At 34.7% G+C, this 16,815-nt stretch overlaps 1 protein-coding gene across 2 annotated transcripts; it reads right to left on the bottom strand.

The window, feature by feature from the left end:
• Window positions 1-1,996: 1,996 nt before the first annotated feature.
• LOC132300383 (transcription factor bHLH128-like) lies at window positions 1,997-16,481 on the bottom strand. 2 transcript variants are annotated; one of them, XM_059797428.1, is made up of 6 exons: window positions 15,935-16,481; window positions 11,443-11,744; window positions 10,663-10,794; window positions 9,700-9,765; window positions 8,868-8,936; window positions 1,997-2,566 (listed from the first exon to the last, which is right to left on the bottom strand). In XM_059797428.1, the coding sequence occupies exons 1-6, from the start codon at window positions 16,347-16,349 to the stop codon at window positions 2,507-2,509; spliced, it is 1,044 nt and encodes a 347-aa protein (XP_059653411.1). In that variant the 5' UTR covers window positions 16,350-16,481; the 3' UTR covers window positions 1,997-2,506. The 2 variants fall into 2 exon arrangements, with proteins under 2 accessions (XP_059653411.1, XP_059653404.1); XM_059797421.1 differs by having other exon boundaries at window positions 10,663-10,800; window positions 15,935-16,479.
• Window positions 16,482-16,815: the final 334 nt, after the last annotated feature.

Consider the following 16,815-nt stretch of genomic DNA (forward strand, 5'->3'; position numbering starts at 1 on the left):
ATCGCTGAGACATTTGTTTAATAAAAAATAATAATAAATTATTGAGGCATTGAATACTAATTACATTTTATTCTCATTATTTAATTACAAATAATAATGATTTATAATGAAAAACACTATTAACAAATGGTTGCAATGCAGTCACAACCTCTAATCGTTTATTTTTTTCTATTACTATTTTCATTTTATTAAAAATTTCAAATGAAATGCAGATGTAAAAACGTGGTGTGAAAAGACTTTTTTTGTGTTTGGTGAAGGTCTACGAAATTGAGGTCGAATCTATTGATTGGGATTATGTAAAATAATTTGTCGAAAATTAATAAATAAATTATTTTTATTAAATTTTCGCGACAACCAAACACTAAAAAATAAAAAATAAAAATATTATTTTACTCCTAAACAAACGGAGCCTAAATGAAATTTCGAAAACAAGTTTTAACATAATATTAACAAACTGTAAATTATGCTGTCATGACTCGAATGCAAGACAATGTTTAAAAAAAATGAAGACATATTAGTTAATAAGATTTTTATTATTATTATTATTATTATTATTATTTTAACCGCGGTTAGAAACTCACATTACTCACCCCAAAGCAGAATTCGAACTCTCAATCTTCTTCTTTGAAAGAAAATAATATATCACTAAACTATAGCCTTGAATTTTATTTATTTATTAAAAGTCTTCTCATTTGATGATCCCCCACCCATAACAACACCGGTTAATTTAGACATCAAAATTTCATTCTTAAAAATCGTAAATTAGTTCTAAAAAATCGTTCTAACATTCAATTACGCTGCGGGAAGACAAGTTAACAAAATTTTGCTATGTGGGTTAAGATAAAGCATAGCAAATTTTAATTACTAAAATAAGTTTTTGTATGGCAAAATTTGTAAAAAGTGTGTGTGTGTATATATATATATATATTGGTAATGATTGTATGGATTAAAGAGAATCTTACACTGTATTAGCATTGTAGAAGGAATATATGACGATGTGTAATTTTACATTAAAGGGCTGCGTTGCATCTCGCATGGTTGAGGAGCAGCAGCAACTAGAGTGCCAAGCCTAAGGGTGGTTTCCCCGACCAAAGCCTGATATGGCTACAGTTGTGGAGGAATTGTTGGCTTCAGCTAATAAGCACCAACAAGAGTAGCAGCCACAGCCATCACGGCAAGGCCAAGGAAATGATCCTAATAGGGGTGGCCACATGTCGAATTGAATTAAGCATCAATCCTAATCTGATTCGTCCCTAATGGATTAGACAAATCTTAATCCGCTACCAATTCGTTATTCCATAGATCGAATTGAATCCGTGTAATAACGAATCGAATCTGCGTATTGGGTTTTATTTAAATTATCCATTATTATTTATCTTTTAAACATAACCCAATAGATACTAATATATTTTTTAAAAATATATATATATATATATATTTCACGGATCGGACTTGTAGATAGGATCGGATTTTTAATAGCCTAATCCATAATCCGATCCGTGAGTTACAGATTCGACTTTTTTTAATCCGCCACCGATCCGTGGATGTAGGAATCCAGTCTGATACGGATCGGACCAGATTGTATCGAATTCGCGGATTATTTGCCCACCCCTAGATCCTAAGCGTCAAGGCCGAAAGGCCAAAGTAGCAACAGGAGCAACCAGAGTGAACATCGAGGCCAGGAAAGGCCTGAGCAAGCAAGAGGAGGGGTTGCAGCAACAAGAGTGTTGAGACCAGGTGAGGCCTAAGCAGCAACAGGAACAGCTGGAGCATCCAGTGCGCGGAGGCCGGGGAGGCCCATGCAGCAACTGGGGTTGCTGGAGCAACCAGAGGGTCGAGGCCGGGGAAGGCCTCCGGAGACCATACCAACTAGTGGAATGGGTAAAAAACACTTGGTGAAGTTGAGGAAGCAACCCAGTGTTGGGACCTGGAAGGTTGCTAAAGCTGGACCAAGGAATTCAAAGACGGTAACAGTTGTAAGTGAAATTTTGTGCCCTTTTTTTTTTTTTTTTTTTTTTTTTTAATTAGCATCAGCACCATAGTAGGTGTATGCAACATAGTATATATACGTGTACGCAACAAATTACCAAGTGAATATTTCTAGGATCAAGGTAAGCAAATCTGACATCCTGCACCAAACTTACTCTGTTAGGAGACATTCCCTGTTAATTCTGAATGAAAGAAATGAAGAAAAAATGTAAACAACAACATTTCCATCTATTAAGTACTTGAACTCAAAAAATTTCCAGAACCAAATACATTTCAACATCAAAAGATGAAACAAAAGAAATCTGAGCTATCATTAACATATTTTCTCTTCAGGAAAAAGAGTAGCAAATTAAATATCTTTTGCTGAAGTAGAGGACAACTTTGTTTATGTACAATTGGTTCAATCTTCTTCGTATTATCAAGTTATCCAGTGATGGATCTGTCTGGCCAGGATCACCCACCTGTGGCATCAAACTTGACCCTTGAGTGCAGACTTGGTTTTACTAACCCTAATTTGCTAGCATTGCATGGTTTCCTTGCATCCACACGTGCAACTGTCAAGTTCCTTATTAAGCTTCTGGAAGAGTAAAAGATAGAACCGTGTCACCACAGACTACGCAGAAAAAATTAAAAAATGTCCTAAAATATTACCAACATGACATTGATCATTACAACCTCCAAGCAAAAAATATCAGTTAATACATACCTCAAGCTTAAAGTCAATCAATGTATTCATCATGATCAATACTTATATATAGTAAATATTAGTGAAAAGGAGTTTACAAGAACAATGAAGAAAAAAATGTGATGTCCTTTATTTTTTAATCTGAAAGATGGTAATATAAAAATATTTACGGTGATCAACGGTGAGCTTGGTAGCACGAGTAAGGGAATGTTACACTAATTAAAGAAAGAAAGTAATCTTTTCCCACCTACATGGGTTCGGTATGACTCATTAGTACAACTTTGTACGTATATGTGGGAGGGAGAGAGAGAGAGAAATAAAAAAAGAAGAGAGAGATTTTGATAATTTTGGATTTTTTAAAAAAAGTAAAAGGGTAAGGGTCAGACTCATAATTTTGTAAAATAGGGGGGCATTTTGCAAAATTTCACAAAAATTTATGTATAAAATAAGGGACCATCTGGTCATAATTCCCTTCGAGTTTCATCTTTCTTAATATGTTTTTTACCTTGCACTCCCTAATCCTAAGGAAAAATATGTTGTGTCTAAAGGTTATCATGTTATTCTAAACCTAAACTTCTTAGATGATTATTCCTAAACTTCTTAGATGATTATTACTTTACAATTTACCAAGGTAATTTTTTCATCTCTCTTTTATTTTGTCAGTTTTTACTAAAACCCTTAATCTTCACTCTTGATATATTTAATACGAATAAAATCTTTATCTTTCCTCTCCCTTAATTTAGCAAGTGTATATATATTATTCTCTACATATTTTGTACTTAAATTAGGACAGAGATCATCAAATGCTTTATATTTAGCTTCTAATGAAAGAAAATGGAAGAACTGAATTTGGAAAGGAAATGGTTTGCTTAGTAGATAATTGGTTCAGCACCAATCCCCTTTAAGCCTTCTTGTGTATGGAAGAATGGAAGAGCTTTCTGCAACCATTTGTGTGAACATTGTAGAAGTTTAGGCATTGGAAGGCATGCACGACCAAGTACTTGGAAAGTAAAAGATTAGGTTACTCGAGCCAGTATTCATAGGACCATCCTATCTTTTTTGAAAAGGAAGGAAAAGCTAATTACAGAGGAGAAATTGGGAGAAGTATCATTTTCAGCTCTGTAACTAGTGATCAACGGTGAGCTTGGTAGCACGAGTAAGGGAATGTTACACTAATTAAAGAAAGAAAGTAATCTTTTCCCACCTACATGGGTTCGGTTACATGAATACTGTTTTTCTGTTTTACCCTCAAAGTCATACTAAACCACATGCTATCATATATCTTCTTATTAATTTTGGTCTTTCCTTCCCCTAACTTTACCCTCAATGTGAACCATGTCACTCTAAGTATCTAGTGCATTTAGTGATCTTCTTTACGCATGTCAAGCCATCTTAATTAATTCTCTCATTTAGTCATTTGTATCCCCAACTGGTGCTAGTGCTACTTCAACCATCTCACAAATATGTTCATTTCTATTTCTCTGTTTTCTTGTCTTGTTGAACGTCCATTTCAAGATTTCCGCCAAACACTTGTGTTGTTTCGTAGCTTCCTAATATTCTGTCCCATAAATAACTATTGGTTTAATAGTTGTTCTATATACCTTTCCTTTAAATCTCGAAGATATACAACGATCACAGAATAAATTAGCTGCACTCCTCTATTTAACCCATCCTACCTTGATTCTATGATTCTCATCTCAATTTTCTCCTTCATTACAAATAATTGAGCCGAAATAGTGAAAATGTTCACCTTTTGGTATCTCTTGATCCTTAATCTCCACTAAATCCCTATTTGTATTTCTATATTTACTTAAGTTACACTCCATATATTCAATTTTATTCCTACTTATCTTAAATACTTTTAATCAACAGCTAACCTCCAATTTAGTACCTACTCTTTCTTTAGTTTCATCAATCAACGAGTTTTGCTAGTTCATCCATAACCAAGGCAAAAATATACATGGGCTTAATGTTGACTCTTGATATAAATTGAAAATTCACTTGTTTCTCCCATAGTCGTTCTAACAATATTTACATTTCCTTCATGCATGTCCTTTATTGCGTTAATATATCCCTTGTGACTCATTTCTCAAACCTCCATATTAGATCTCTAGGTACCTTATCGCATGTTTTCTCTAAATAAAAAAATAAATAGCCTCCGTCTTTGACCTCCCCGGCATGAATTCAAATCGATTTTGACACTTCAGATTCTGTCTTAGTCGTTATTTAATCTCTGTCTCAAAGTTTCATAGTATGACTCATTAGTACAACTTTGTACGTATATGTGGGAGGGAGAGAGAGAGAGAAATAAAAAAAGAAGAGAGAGATTTTGATAATTTTGGATTTTTTAAAAAAAGTAAAAGGGTAAGGGTCAGACTCATAATTTTGTAAAATAGGGGGGCATTTTGCAAAATTTCACAAAAATTTATGTATAAAATAAGGGACCATCTGGTCATAATTCCCTTCGAGTTTCATCTTTCTTAATATGTTTTTTACCTTGCACTCCCTAATCCTAAGGAAAAATATGTTGTGTCTAAAGGTTAACATGTTATTCTAAACCTAAACTTCTTAGATGATTATTCCTAAACTTCTTAGATGATTATTACTTTACAATTTACCAAGGTAATTTTTTCATCTCTCTTTTATTTTGTCAGTTTTTACTAAAACCCTTAATCTTCACTCTTGATATATTTAATACGAATAAAATCTTTATCTTTCCTCTCCCTTAATTTAGCAAGTGTATATATATTATTCTCTACATATTTTGTACTTAAATTAGGACAGAGATCATCAAATGCTTTATATTTAGCTTCTAATGAAAGAAAATGGAAGAACTGAATTTGGAAAGGAAATGGTTTGCTTAGTAGATAATTGGTTCAGCACCAATCCCCTTTAAGCCTTCTTGTGTATGGAAGAATGGAAGAGCTTTCTGCAACCATTTGTGTGAACATTGTAGAAGTTTAGGCATTGGAAGGCATGCACGACCAAGTACTTGGAAAGTAAAAGATTAGGTTACTCGAGCCAGTATTCATAGGACCATCCTATCTTTTTTGAAAAGGAAGGAAAAGCTAATTACAGAGGAGAAATTGGGAGAAGTATCATTTTCAGCTCTGTAACTAGTGGTGAAGGACTCCCCTAAAGGATCATAATTTTCAAAACACTAAAAGCAGAGGCGGAGCCAAGATTGCAAAGTAAGGGGGGCTAAAGATAATAAGAAATTTTGAAGATGAACACAATAATTATTATGATTAAGATATGTTATATATATTAAAAAATAGACCAAAAAACGATGATGTTCTCATATATCAAATCAAGTTTTTCAGGGAAAAAAAATTAAAAATCAATCTCAGAGAGATTCTTCTTCTCTAGTCTCTGCAATTTCCTTGCTAGACCCCCAAACGGGCCAAACCCTATGAGGGAAAATACCACTGCGTGTTGAGAGGAAGTGGCTGAAGAGTAGTAAAAATTGATTACATATCACATATGGATTGTGCTGATAGGAAGAGGAAGAGTAGTACTATGGGTTGGGCTGAATTGGGCAAATAGAGAGAGAGAGTAGTACTAAAAATTGATTACATATGGACTGGCTTGATAAGAATAGTAGTACTATTTTTTTTATAAAAATAATTGGACCTGGGCTATAGCCCAGGTTAGCCCATTAAAGGCTCCGCCCATGACTAAGAGCCAGAATGAGTATGTAATCCAAAACGTCATTTTCCTTTCAAACGCTTGAAGTTGAAAAAGATACTTTAGATCCTAAGTATCATGTATTAGAACCGGAGGATCAGAAAGATAAAATAATTTGAAATGAACACACCCCCCCCCCCCCCCCCCCCCCCCCCCACCCCCCACCACACACAACACCCAACAAAAAAAAAAAAAGAAAAAGAAAAAAGAATTTGAACAAAAAAAAAATGTAAATGTGTTGCTAAACTGATTCTAGAATAAATTGGACTTCTATGTTCTACCCACTGACAATTATGGCGGTTTCTTTTGCTTCCTTTTATTTTTTCCTCTCTCTCTCCCCTTTTGAATGTTGAGTACTGCTTTAAAACAATGAAACAAGCCAAAGCAATCACTTTTTGCACATTAAATTGACTCTTGAGACACATTAAGTGGTAACTGAACAAAGGATATGCATCCGAATTAGAGGTACTTCTTCCAGTTGAAGGTATGCATATGCCTTATAAGAATGAGGATGCCAACAATGAATATGATGTTCAAGAAAGATGGGATTACTAATGAGGATATAAAAGCAGCTATGGTAATTTCATAAGCTGACAAATAGGAAATGTAATTAATGTTTGATATAGTTTGATTCCAAGACAATAGGCTGCACCATCAAATCTGAAGTAATATTATTTTAACTGTTGGAACTTGATATACATTGTTGGGCCTATTCTCCAACAACATAAGCTTTTGGAATCATTGGTGATCTAACATGATATTAGAGCCTAAATTCTGGGAAGTCTTGGGTTCAAGTCTCCATCTTTGCATTTGTTCCCCGCTTTGGTGTGCAAGTTTGCACTCGTAATAACCTTGGTTTGGTTTCTTGCCATGTGTAAGACAGGGTTACACGTGAGGTTGGGTGTTGGAACTTGATATAAATTGTTGTCTCATTCTCTAACAGCTTTTGGAGTAATTGGTAGTCTAAAACAGTATCAGAATGGTTTTGGGAGGTTTTGGGATCAAGTCTCCAACTTTGTGTTTGTTCCCAGTTTGGTGTTCAAGTTTGCACTTGTTTTGATCTTGTTTTGCTTTGTTTGCGTCACCAAGTGTAAAACGGGATTGGACGTGAGGGAGAGTGTTGGAGCTTGATATATATTGTTGGGCTCATTTCTAACAGCTTAAGCTTTTGGAGTAATTGGTAGTCTAACATGGTTTTTTTTTTATATATATAAGTAAAATTTCATTGAAGGCACCCAAAAGGGGAGCACTCCCAAAGAAAACAGAAGCCGAAACACAGCAACACTATAACTTTAAACTATCCACAAAGTCAAATAGATGTTCCATAGAGATACAATCCTGCCCATTTACCCAAAAGAATAAAGAAGATAGAATATTGTATTTAAGACACCAAATGGGAGATTCCTCTATCTCAAAAGATCTCCTGTTCCTCTCGCGCCACAGACCCCATCAAATACATTTGGGAGTGGCCCTCCAAGCATTTCTGACTCGGCTCTACACTATGCACCCTTTCCAAGCCTCTAAAATATCTGGAAGAACCAGAGCATACCAAAAGCAGTCAAAAACATAGACCAAACATCCCGTGCCACCAAGCAATGAAGAAGGAGATGGTTCAACCTTGGTTTTGGGAGGTCTTGGGTTCAAGTAACCTATATGCATTTTCCCCCTGGTTTGTTGTGCTTGATGATCTAACATGGTATCAGAGCCTATCTAATATGGTATCCAAGCCTTGGTTATAGGAGGTCTTGGGCTAAGTCGCCATCTCCGCATTTGTGTGCCGCTTTGGTGTGCAAGTTCTAAGTTTTTATGATCATGGTTGGCTTGCTTGCCTTGCCATGTGCAAGACAGGTTGCATGTGAAGGAGATGTTGGAGCTTGATATACATTGTTGGGTCACTCTCTTATAGCTTGCGCTTCTTGATTAATTAGTAATCTAACAAGGTATCGGCAAGGTTGTGGGTTTAAGTCTCCTTTATGCATTTGTTCCCTGGTTTGTTGTGCTTGGTGATTTAATATGGTATCTGAGCATTGGTTCTGGGAGGTCTTGGTTATGATCTTGGTTGGTTCGCTTGCCTCGCCAAGTATAAGACAGAGTTAAACGCGAAAGAAGGTGTTACGATCTTGGTTTGGTGTGCAAGTTTGCACTTGTTATGATCTTGGTTTGATTTGTTTGCTCTGCCAGTTGCAAGACAGGGTTGCACAGGAAGGGGCATTGGAGATTGATATACATTGCAAGGTCCATTCTCTAACATGAACTGCTTCAGTTAAAATATAGAAAGCCGATTGAAAAACACATGAATGTAGTTGAACAGATGAAATGTATACAGAACAATAGAATTAAGAATGCATCTTTAATAATATCAACTGTACAAATATATGCATCTATTTAGTTGTTAATATTACCTGTAAATTTGAACAGATAGCCATATATTTAGGATATTCTTTACATCAGATAACAGTGTAGCAAAATAAAAATAAGAACACAAGATTTTTTCATATTTACCCACCTGAACCTGATTTTGAAGGCCTTTAATATGATTCACTGCAATATCCAGCATGTCCGCATAGCTTGTTTGCTGCAATGACATATTCTTTTTTTTAAATTAACGCAACAACGCATATTTTGACATATAATCAGTAATCTAGTCTGACTAGAATATTGTAATTAGACATGTATGTAAAATTTATTCCGACTCAAATGCATTAAATTATGTTTCTTATTTGTAACTCATTCAAGAAAAATTAAAAAAATTTTAAAAAAAAATAATAACTAGATTTGTTTCATATCTTAGCTTGAAAAGCACATAGATATGTTTGGCTCTGATTTCAATTCCATAGGCCTTAGCTTGTGTTCAATTCCCAGGGGTGTCAAAAACCTTCTCTCTGAGTTTACCCAATACCCGTGGTTTGGCTTTGGAGGTGATTGCGGGTATCCGAAGGGAATAGTCATGCCCCTCAGAAAGATATCCTTGTAGCAAATAGAAAAGGCACATTACTCATTGTCGCTCTTGTCAGTTCAGAATTTCAGAGGGGGTACCAAAACGGAGGGTGGTAGTGGTGGATAGGTTACAAGCCTAACCTTTATTATTTCTGTTTTGAACCAAGTACTAATATAGGACTCAAAACTTGTGTTTATCCTGCTTGATCTCCAAAGCTTTTACTATTGAACCAAGTAATGACCCCTCTTAAATCAAATCAAAAGAATTTAAAAATCTAGTAAATGACTTGGTAACAATCTTTCTATTCGTATGCTAATTTAGGCCAAAATAAGTTTAAAATGCCATCTAAATCAGACACATTTACAAACAAGAAAAATAAAAGAGGATAATAATGCATTACCTTATCCATGTTAGGAACAAGGTCTTGTAGCTTCTTCAATTTCCCACTTATTCTAGTTCTTCTCTCCTATTTTCAGAGTACAAAAGGATATAAATAGTAAATAGTGGAATTATAGACACACATATACACACAATAACAAATTAGTGCAAACTTTTATGCCTCATGCCAGTCAGAGCAAGTGCAAGTAACTCCGTAAGTGTAATTTAAGTGGGATCTGTCATTCCATATTAAAATTGCTCCATTGTCCTCACTCATAATACTGTAATCACTAGAACTGATGTTGTCTCTAGTAAATGTTGATCCTCTCAAAATTTAAGGCTAATTTGATTGGAGAACAGTAAAATAGATTTGCTCTGAGTCTTCTCACATTATGACCTGTTTTCTTTAATTTGAGTAATTGAATATATTAAAGAGATAAAAAAACATCAAATAAAGGGATTCAAATAAAATTAAATAAAAAAATTTCCAGAATACATTTTTCCTTAATTTTGTCTTATTTTATAGGTGAAGGAAGGTGGAAATCAGATAATTGCTTATTTAACATATTTTAAATAAGTAAGAGGACGAATACAATTGATGAATGGAATAAAAACAATTGACTCCATTTGTAAATGACATCTCATATAGGACCTTGTTTTACTTCTCTAACAGGACTACATAAAAAAAGAGAGAATTTATAAGATACCACCATTTTAGAATATAATTAATCATAAATCATTTGCTTGGTAGTCTAATTTTACAATATTCTGATCCTATTTTTTTTTTCTCTCTTTCCAAGTATGATACTAATTTTATCAAGTAACATCTCCAGAATTGACACACCTATTAACATATTTTAGAATGGAAGTCTTGCTAAAAAGAAAGAAAAGTTGAAAAAGAAAACAATGGATATGAATAAAATGATTGGGTAAAATCATCAGGATGCCCAACTGCGGCACGAGTGATATTTGTTGAAATTCTTACCCTTTCAGCAATGCTTCGCGGATGAGTCGCACAACCACGCTTGGCACGGGCTTTGCAAGCAACTGAGTCCTGAGGGATTTGTAGTAAGTTCTCCATTGAGGCCATCTCTACAGCTGTCTGCGGCAGGCTAAACTGAAACTGAAGAGGAAATTAGATATTAAGGACCAAATATATGTTAATGAATTTAAATACATGCTAAGAGAAATCAAAATAGACAGTCTACTTGCTTCCATAGAACATGCTCGTTTGACAGTTAAATGTAAATCTATACATATTCTTCCAAAAGAAGTTGTAAATTAAATGACTTGTGAAATAAAAGAACGTTAGAAAATAAAGTGAAAGAAAATATTCTCCACCCGAAAGAAGTCAAGGCCCAGTGATTTTAATAGTATGTCATACTAAAATCCTGACGCATTCTTCCGAAAATGTTTTTATTTGACTTGCCTATTGAAAGACTTTAAAGAGCAGATAATTTCTGAGATTGAAAGAGAGTATATGTTGAAATTAATCCATTCAAGTGTGGTCATTACTAATTTATTAAAGTTAACTAAACATAATCATTAGAAATTAGAAATTAGAAATGAAGAGATGTCTAAGCAAATGTGACAGAATGAGATAGTAATCATGCCTGCTAATACTTCTAAATATACTAAAACTTGCAACGCTTACATTTCAGTTTATATACAAATGATTTGTCTTCAGTTAGTGGGAATGCACAAAGGCAAAGCTTACATTTCCCTCCTAAATTCAGTTTCAATAAAATAAAAAAATTTATAATACCTGAGATTCTACAGTGCTGAGATTATTGACAATGTTGCTGCCAATGTTCTTAGCTCGTTTACTTGGTGGAGAGGAAAACATGATAGAATTAGCATCATCCCATGAGCCCATTCCAAAGCTAACGGTGGCATAAGAATGAGCAGCTTTTCTGTGGTCATTATCGGTATTCATTGCATCAACAATGTTCTCATTTTTTTCAGAGATCTGAGGAAGAGACTCGTTTCTGGTAAAGCTCAGTTGAGAGTTCAGCCTTGATATTCCACTGCCACCATCAGAGGGCATTCCCCTATTGAGTGAAAAACCTGTTTTCACATCCAAGATGACATACACCATAAAAGACAACAACAACAATCTCTTTGGCTAACCATCTGATCAATAATATCTCTCTAAAAGAAAAGAAAATTTCATCTGAGAAATAATGTAATATTTGTAAAGTTGCCTATACCATTTGGTGGAGGGTCAATGAGCTATCAAAATGACAATACTTTGGCCATTGGCTTAATTGTTGCCAGCCATTAAAAATGTTTTGATTCATTGGCTGAACCTAGATTGTCCATGCAACAAAGGTATTGCCAGATAACACTCCATAAGAAAGAAGGATCAGGTTTGATATTTCAACTCTCTTCCTTTTTCCCAATGATTTTTTTTTTTTTTGGTAATTAAATTCTTCCCAATGAACACTTTAAAGCCTTTTTCAATGTAATAATCTTCTCATGAGCACCTCCATTTTGGTAAAAGATACAATGCTCATATATGTGTGTGTGTGTGTGTGTGTGTGTGTGTCTGTAAGTATATACAAGACCATTAGCAATCTGGTCCTTGTTAATCAAAGGAAGTTTTGGCATTATTTGCACAAAGTGAATGCCCTCAAAGTCTCACATTTGGTAGTAAGCAATAATCTCTCACATTTGGTGGAGATAGTGAGAAGAGAGGTGGTAGTAACATTAGGGCTTTAATAGACATTTCAAATGCATTTTCTATGCTTGCAAGTATTAAACCCCAAGGAGTCGGCTTATATTACCCATATCAATAGCATTTATTTATAAATGCCCCCACACACACATATATGTTAAATATTGTCAATATTATTGGTAGAATAAGTATTATATTCATATACAAAATTACATATGAATGAGAAAAGGATTTCTTCAGTATAGTGGAGATGTATACATAGATATTTATGGATATATATTAGACCGTATAATATCAATACTTTACTTTACTATTTATATTTAATACTGTTATTCTTTTATTGATCCTTTGGTGATATTACTTTTATATTAATATTATATATTGGTAGGGGAACTACATTGTCAGTTGAAATTTTCAAAGCCCATTCTCGCTGTCAATCCATTATTTTTCTTTTCTGGTATAACATATACCTTTTTGGGAGAGTTAAACTAAGAATATATTAAAATTTACTCCTATATTTTGTGAACTTTTGGACCTGTTACACTATTAGCATGTGATTCCCACTTTCCTTTATTGTATAGGCTAGCCAATGGGGTTTCTCAAAACATTGGGCTGGTCTCCCAAGAAAGTGGGTCAGACTGACAAATAACAGTTAGAAAAACAGATCACGTGAGAGTCACGGGTCAAGCAATGGCAGAAACATCATCTAAATTATAAATTATAAAAGCGCACACACCACAAATGACCACCACCTATTTGTTGCTATTTATATATTATTTCTGGTGGAGTACATGCACCTATTTCCATTGGAAAAGTCAATTGATTCAAGGAATCTAGCCACATCACAAATAGTATAGTATATATTATCTCACTGGCTTAATTAAGCAAGTCATCTTTTTATTAACCAAGCTGGATCCAACTGCCAATAATTTCCCAAAAAAAAATTAACAAATCATTTTGCTCTCTTGTTGGTAGAGATGATTTTCCTTGACACCACATACTAGCACGAATAAGTGAGTTTGGGTTTGACTTAATTGTTTTCGGGTTGTAATCATGTCAATCCGAATTGACACACGAATAAAATGGGTCGTGATCGTGTTTAACATATCAGCCCGTTTATCATCCGATTAGACCCGTTTAACTAAACGTGTTAGTTAAACATGTCGTATTCGTGCTAAAAATAACTCATTAATTTATTAAGTAAATGTGTTGTATTTTTGTTAACAATGATTCGTTTAACTAAAGGTTTCATGCGAAATTTAACTAAAAGGCAAATGGATTGTGTGTTCGTGTTAGAAATGACTTATTTAATTAAAATTTTAATTAAACGTGTATCTTGACCCATTTATTAAATATGTTACGTGGGTCATGTCATGTTACCTGTTTAATAATGGTGACATGTTGGTATAAAGATTCTTTGATATGAATAATAATTGTACCATATTCGTATTTTTATTGAACCATATGACAGAATATCCATATGACACGAGTACATGGTAAAGACGAATTGTAACCCCTACCTTTTAGTCATGTATTATACACTGTTTTTATACCAATATTGCTTTTCATAAAAATAATAAATTTGATAAAGAAATCTTAGTAGAAAATACTAATATTATAAATGGGATGATTAGACTATCATGTAGAGCTTTCATGCATGGATGAGTCCCTAACTCTTAACCGAGGTTAATGGGAGACACTGTGTTTGGATGATTGTAAATTTTAAATCCCTTTGGAGCCCATCCCAATATTGGACGGGGGACTGCATATGTCTGATAATAGATTATGGAATGCTCTAAGAGAGGTCTATACCACTATCGACAACCAAGAAAAAAAAGAAGAGAAAAAAAATCAACATGTTCTTGATTGACTTAGTCCCGCTCCCTAAGCTAGGGCTGTGTTTATTTAGTAAGTCAACGAGTGAAGGTAAACGAACTGAGCTTAAATAATGGTGGATTTGTGTTGACTACGTGCCTTTTCTTATAGTATTGTAGAAGTCTACTATTTATTGGTAAATCAAAAATAAAATAATAATAAAAACATAACAAATTAAAAAGACAAAAAAACATAATAATATCCTTTTATTGGTAAATCAAAAAATAAAATAATAATAAAAACATAACAAATTAAAAAGACAGAAAACATAATAATATCCATTATAAATCAAATTAATATATTTCATGAATTAACTAATCAAGTCAACTTGCAAGCTGACAACTGAAGCTCAATTTGTACAACTGGAGCCGAATCTAAATGGGAACGAGTCCAAATACAACTTCTAGTTCAACTATACTAGATTCATAATATTCAATCCCATGACCAATTTTTACAAAATGCATGCTGAAACACGGGGAAGGAAAAAAAAAAAAAAAAATGAATTTCCTTCTAATGACGTGGCATAACCTTGTGTTTAAGTTACATTTATTATTTAATCATAATAACTATTACTGTATAAGACCCCGTGATTCTCTAGCCGAACAGATACATAAATGATGTGTGATCCATCACTCACATCATCATTTCTGTTCGGCTCCCGATTCAGCCAGAGATTCATTTTCCATAGAAAAAAAAATTACAAATTTACGATGAAGAACGTGTAACGTCCATATGTGATGGGTGTTCAAATCTCTGGAGAACAATTCTACCAAATTTTTTTTTAATAATTACTCGGTGTAAGCGGGACTGAACAGCTGCATGTGTGTGTGGTGGTAGATTATGAGGGGCCTACACCATCTGTAGTTGATTAAAAAATATATTATATATATCCCACGTGTGACCCAACAAAGCGTGACATTTCTGTCAATTCATGGTCCAACATTTCTATATCCAAAGTCAATACCTATCCGAGAGGGAACTCAAAGAGTAGTTTTTTCTCCTTTCTCACAAACTGTTGGCGCTTTAAAAACCACCATAAAAGAAGCAATTAAGATAGTGTGTGTGTGACAAAAAAAAAGATGGTGTGTGTGTGTGTGTATATATATGTGTGTGTATATATATATGTGTGTATATGTATAGAGAGAGAATAGTCCTTTTTGGGGGTTTCCAAATTTGGTCCTGGGGAAACCTGGAAGGAGTCACCCACGCGTTAACGTCTTTTTTGGTAGTCAAACAATGTGTGATTGGCTCCAAACCTTCCTTCCACCAAAAACCAACCACTTTGGAAGGCTTTCGCCCCACTCAACACATCATACACTACCCCCACAATGTCCCACAACCAAAACCCAAGTCCACTGATTATAGGGTCCCTACCCTTCCCAAAAGGGCAGTGAAGATCCATAACCAATCACCCTTCTAATCCCATATTTTTACCACCCACCAAAAACTGTGTATATATATATATAGTGTGTATATATAGTGGGGATAAAACAGTCATTTCAAAAAAAATCCCACCAGAAAGAAGTCATCCCAGAAAAAAGCTACTTTTTGGGACCGCGAAAGCACAGTTCTGAGCACAACATTCCCAATAGTAGTAGTAATTCCTAAAATCTGATTTTTCTTGAAGGATGGTAGCTAAAACAATCGCAGAAGTTATTTGGAAAAAAGGACTTCTTAGATAAGCAAAAGAAGTAAAGAAACATACCATTATCAGTGAGATGATTGAGGAAGCCAGCAGGAGAGCTACTGTGACGAACCAGAGATGAAGAAGAAGAGGAAGACCCAACTCCATTTTTCAAATTATTGACCGTTGCGAAATCCCCAACGGCTATATCATTCAAACCCAACGATCTCTGTAACCCCCTGGTGGAGACACCAGCTGGGTTTCCCTTGTTCTGCTCTTCCGGATCGCGTGGCGCGGAATCGGACGACGTGTCGGCGGAGAAGTAGCGGGAGCCCAGGAGTGATTGGGATCCGACTGCTGAGAATTCGCAGCTGGGTTGTCCGATGACTGAATCCACGGCTGTGGTTAGAAATGAACCTGGAGCTGAGCCGTAGCGGATCAGCCCACTCTGGCCCATTGAGCCCTGAGATGATGAAGAGGACGATGATGGGTACATGTCTTTTTGGGAGGAAGAAGAATCAGAGCAAATCCAGAACCAACTTTCTGTAAATAGAAATGTTTAAAGTAGAGAGAGAGAGGGCATAAAGGGAAAGAAGAAGTTCGTTTTTAAAGTGGATATTTGTTGACGAAAAGTGCTATTACTCAGAACTTGGTCATGTTGGGTCACATGTGGAATAACATTTTTTTCCCTCTTTTACCCTTCAACACTTCTTATAATTACTTTGTTATCATTTGTCACAATCTTCACTCCAATTATTTTGGTCAACAATGGTCCGAAGTTTGAGCGTTTCACATGCTCCTCCCATCTTTCCATTTGAAGATATGTTCAAGAGAAGAGAATGTTCCTTCCTTTTTTTTTTTACTATTATACCTACTAATTTTGCTTTTTTTGAATTATATATTTCCAAATTTTGAATTTGACCCACTTAAATTAAAAAAACCTCTACTATTCCCCGTCAACA

Source organism: Cornus florida, unplaced genomic scaffold (assembly GCF_030987335.1).
Source record: "Cornus florida cultivar Cherokee Brave unplaced genomic scaffold, ASM3098733v1 CherokeeBrave_3.0.0_Hap2_Chr01, whole genome shotgun sequence".
In the NCBI taxonomy this organism is placed as follows: Eukaryota; Viridiplantae; Streptophyta; class Magnoliopsida; order Cornales; family Cornaceae; genus Cornus; species Cornus florida.

Bases quoted from the DNA above. Each gene is read 5' to 3' on its own strand.
- LOC132300383 (XM_059797421.1), bottom strand. From the start codon at position 16,349: ATGTACCCATCATCGTCCTCTTCATCATCTCAGGGCTCAATGGGCCAG. The intron at 8,937-9,699 runs GTAATGCATTAT...ATGTCATTGCAG, and splicing joins TTGTTCCTAACATGGATAAG to CAAACAAGCTATGCGGACAT. The intron at 2,567-8,867 runs GTGGGTAAATAT...TTACTCTTCCAG, and splicing joins GCCTTCAAAATCAGGTTCAG to AAGCTTAATAAGGAACTTGA.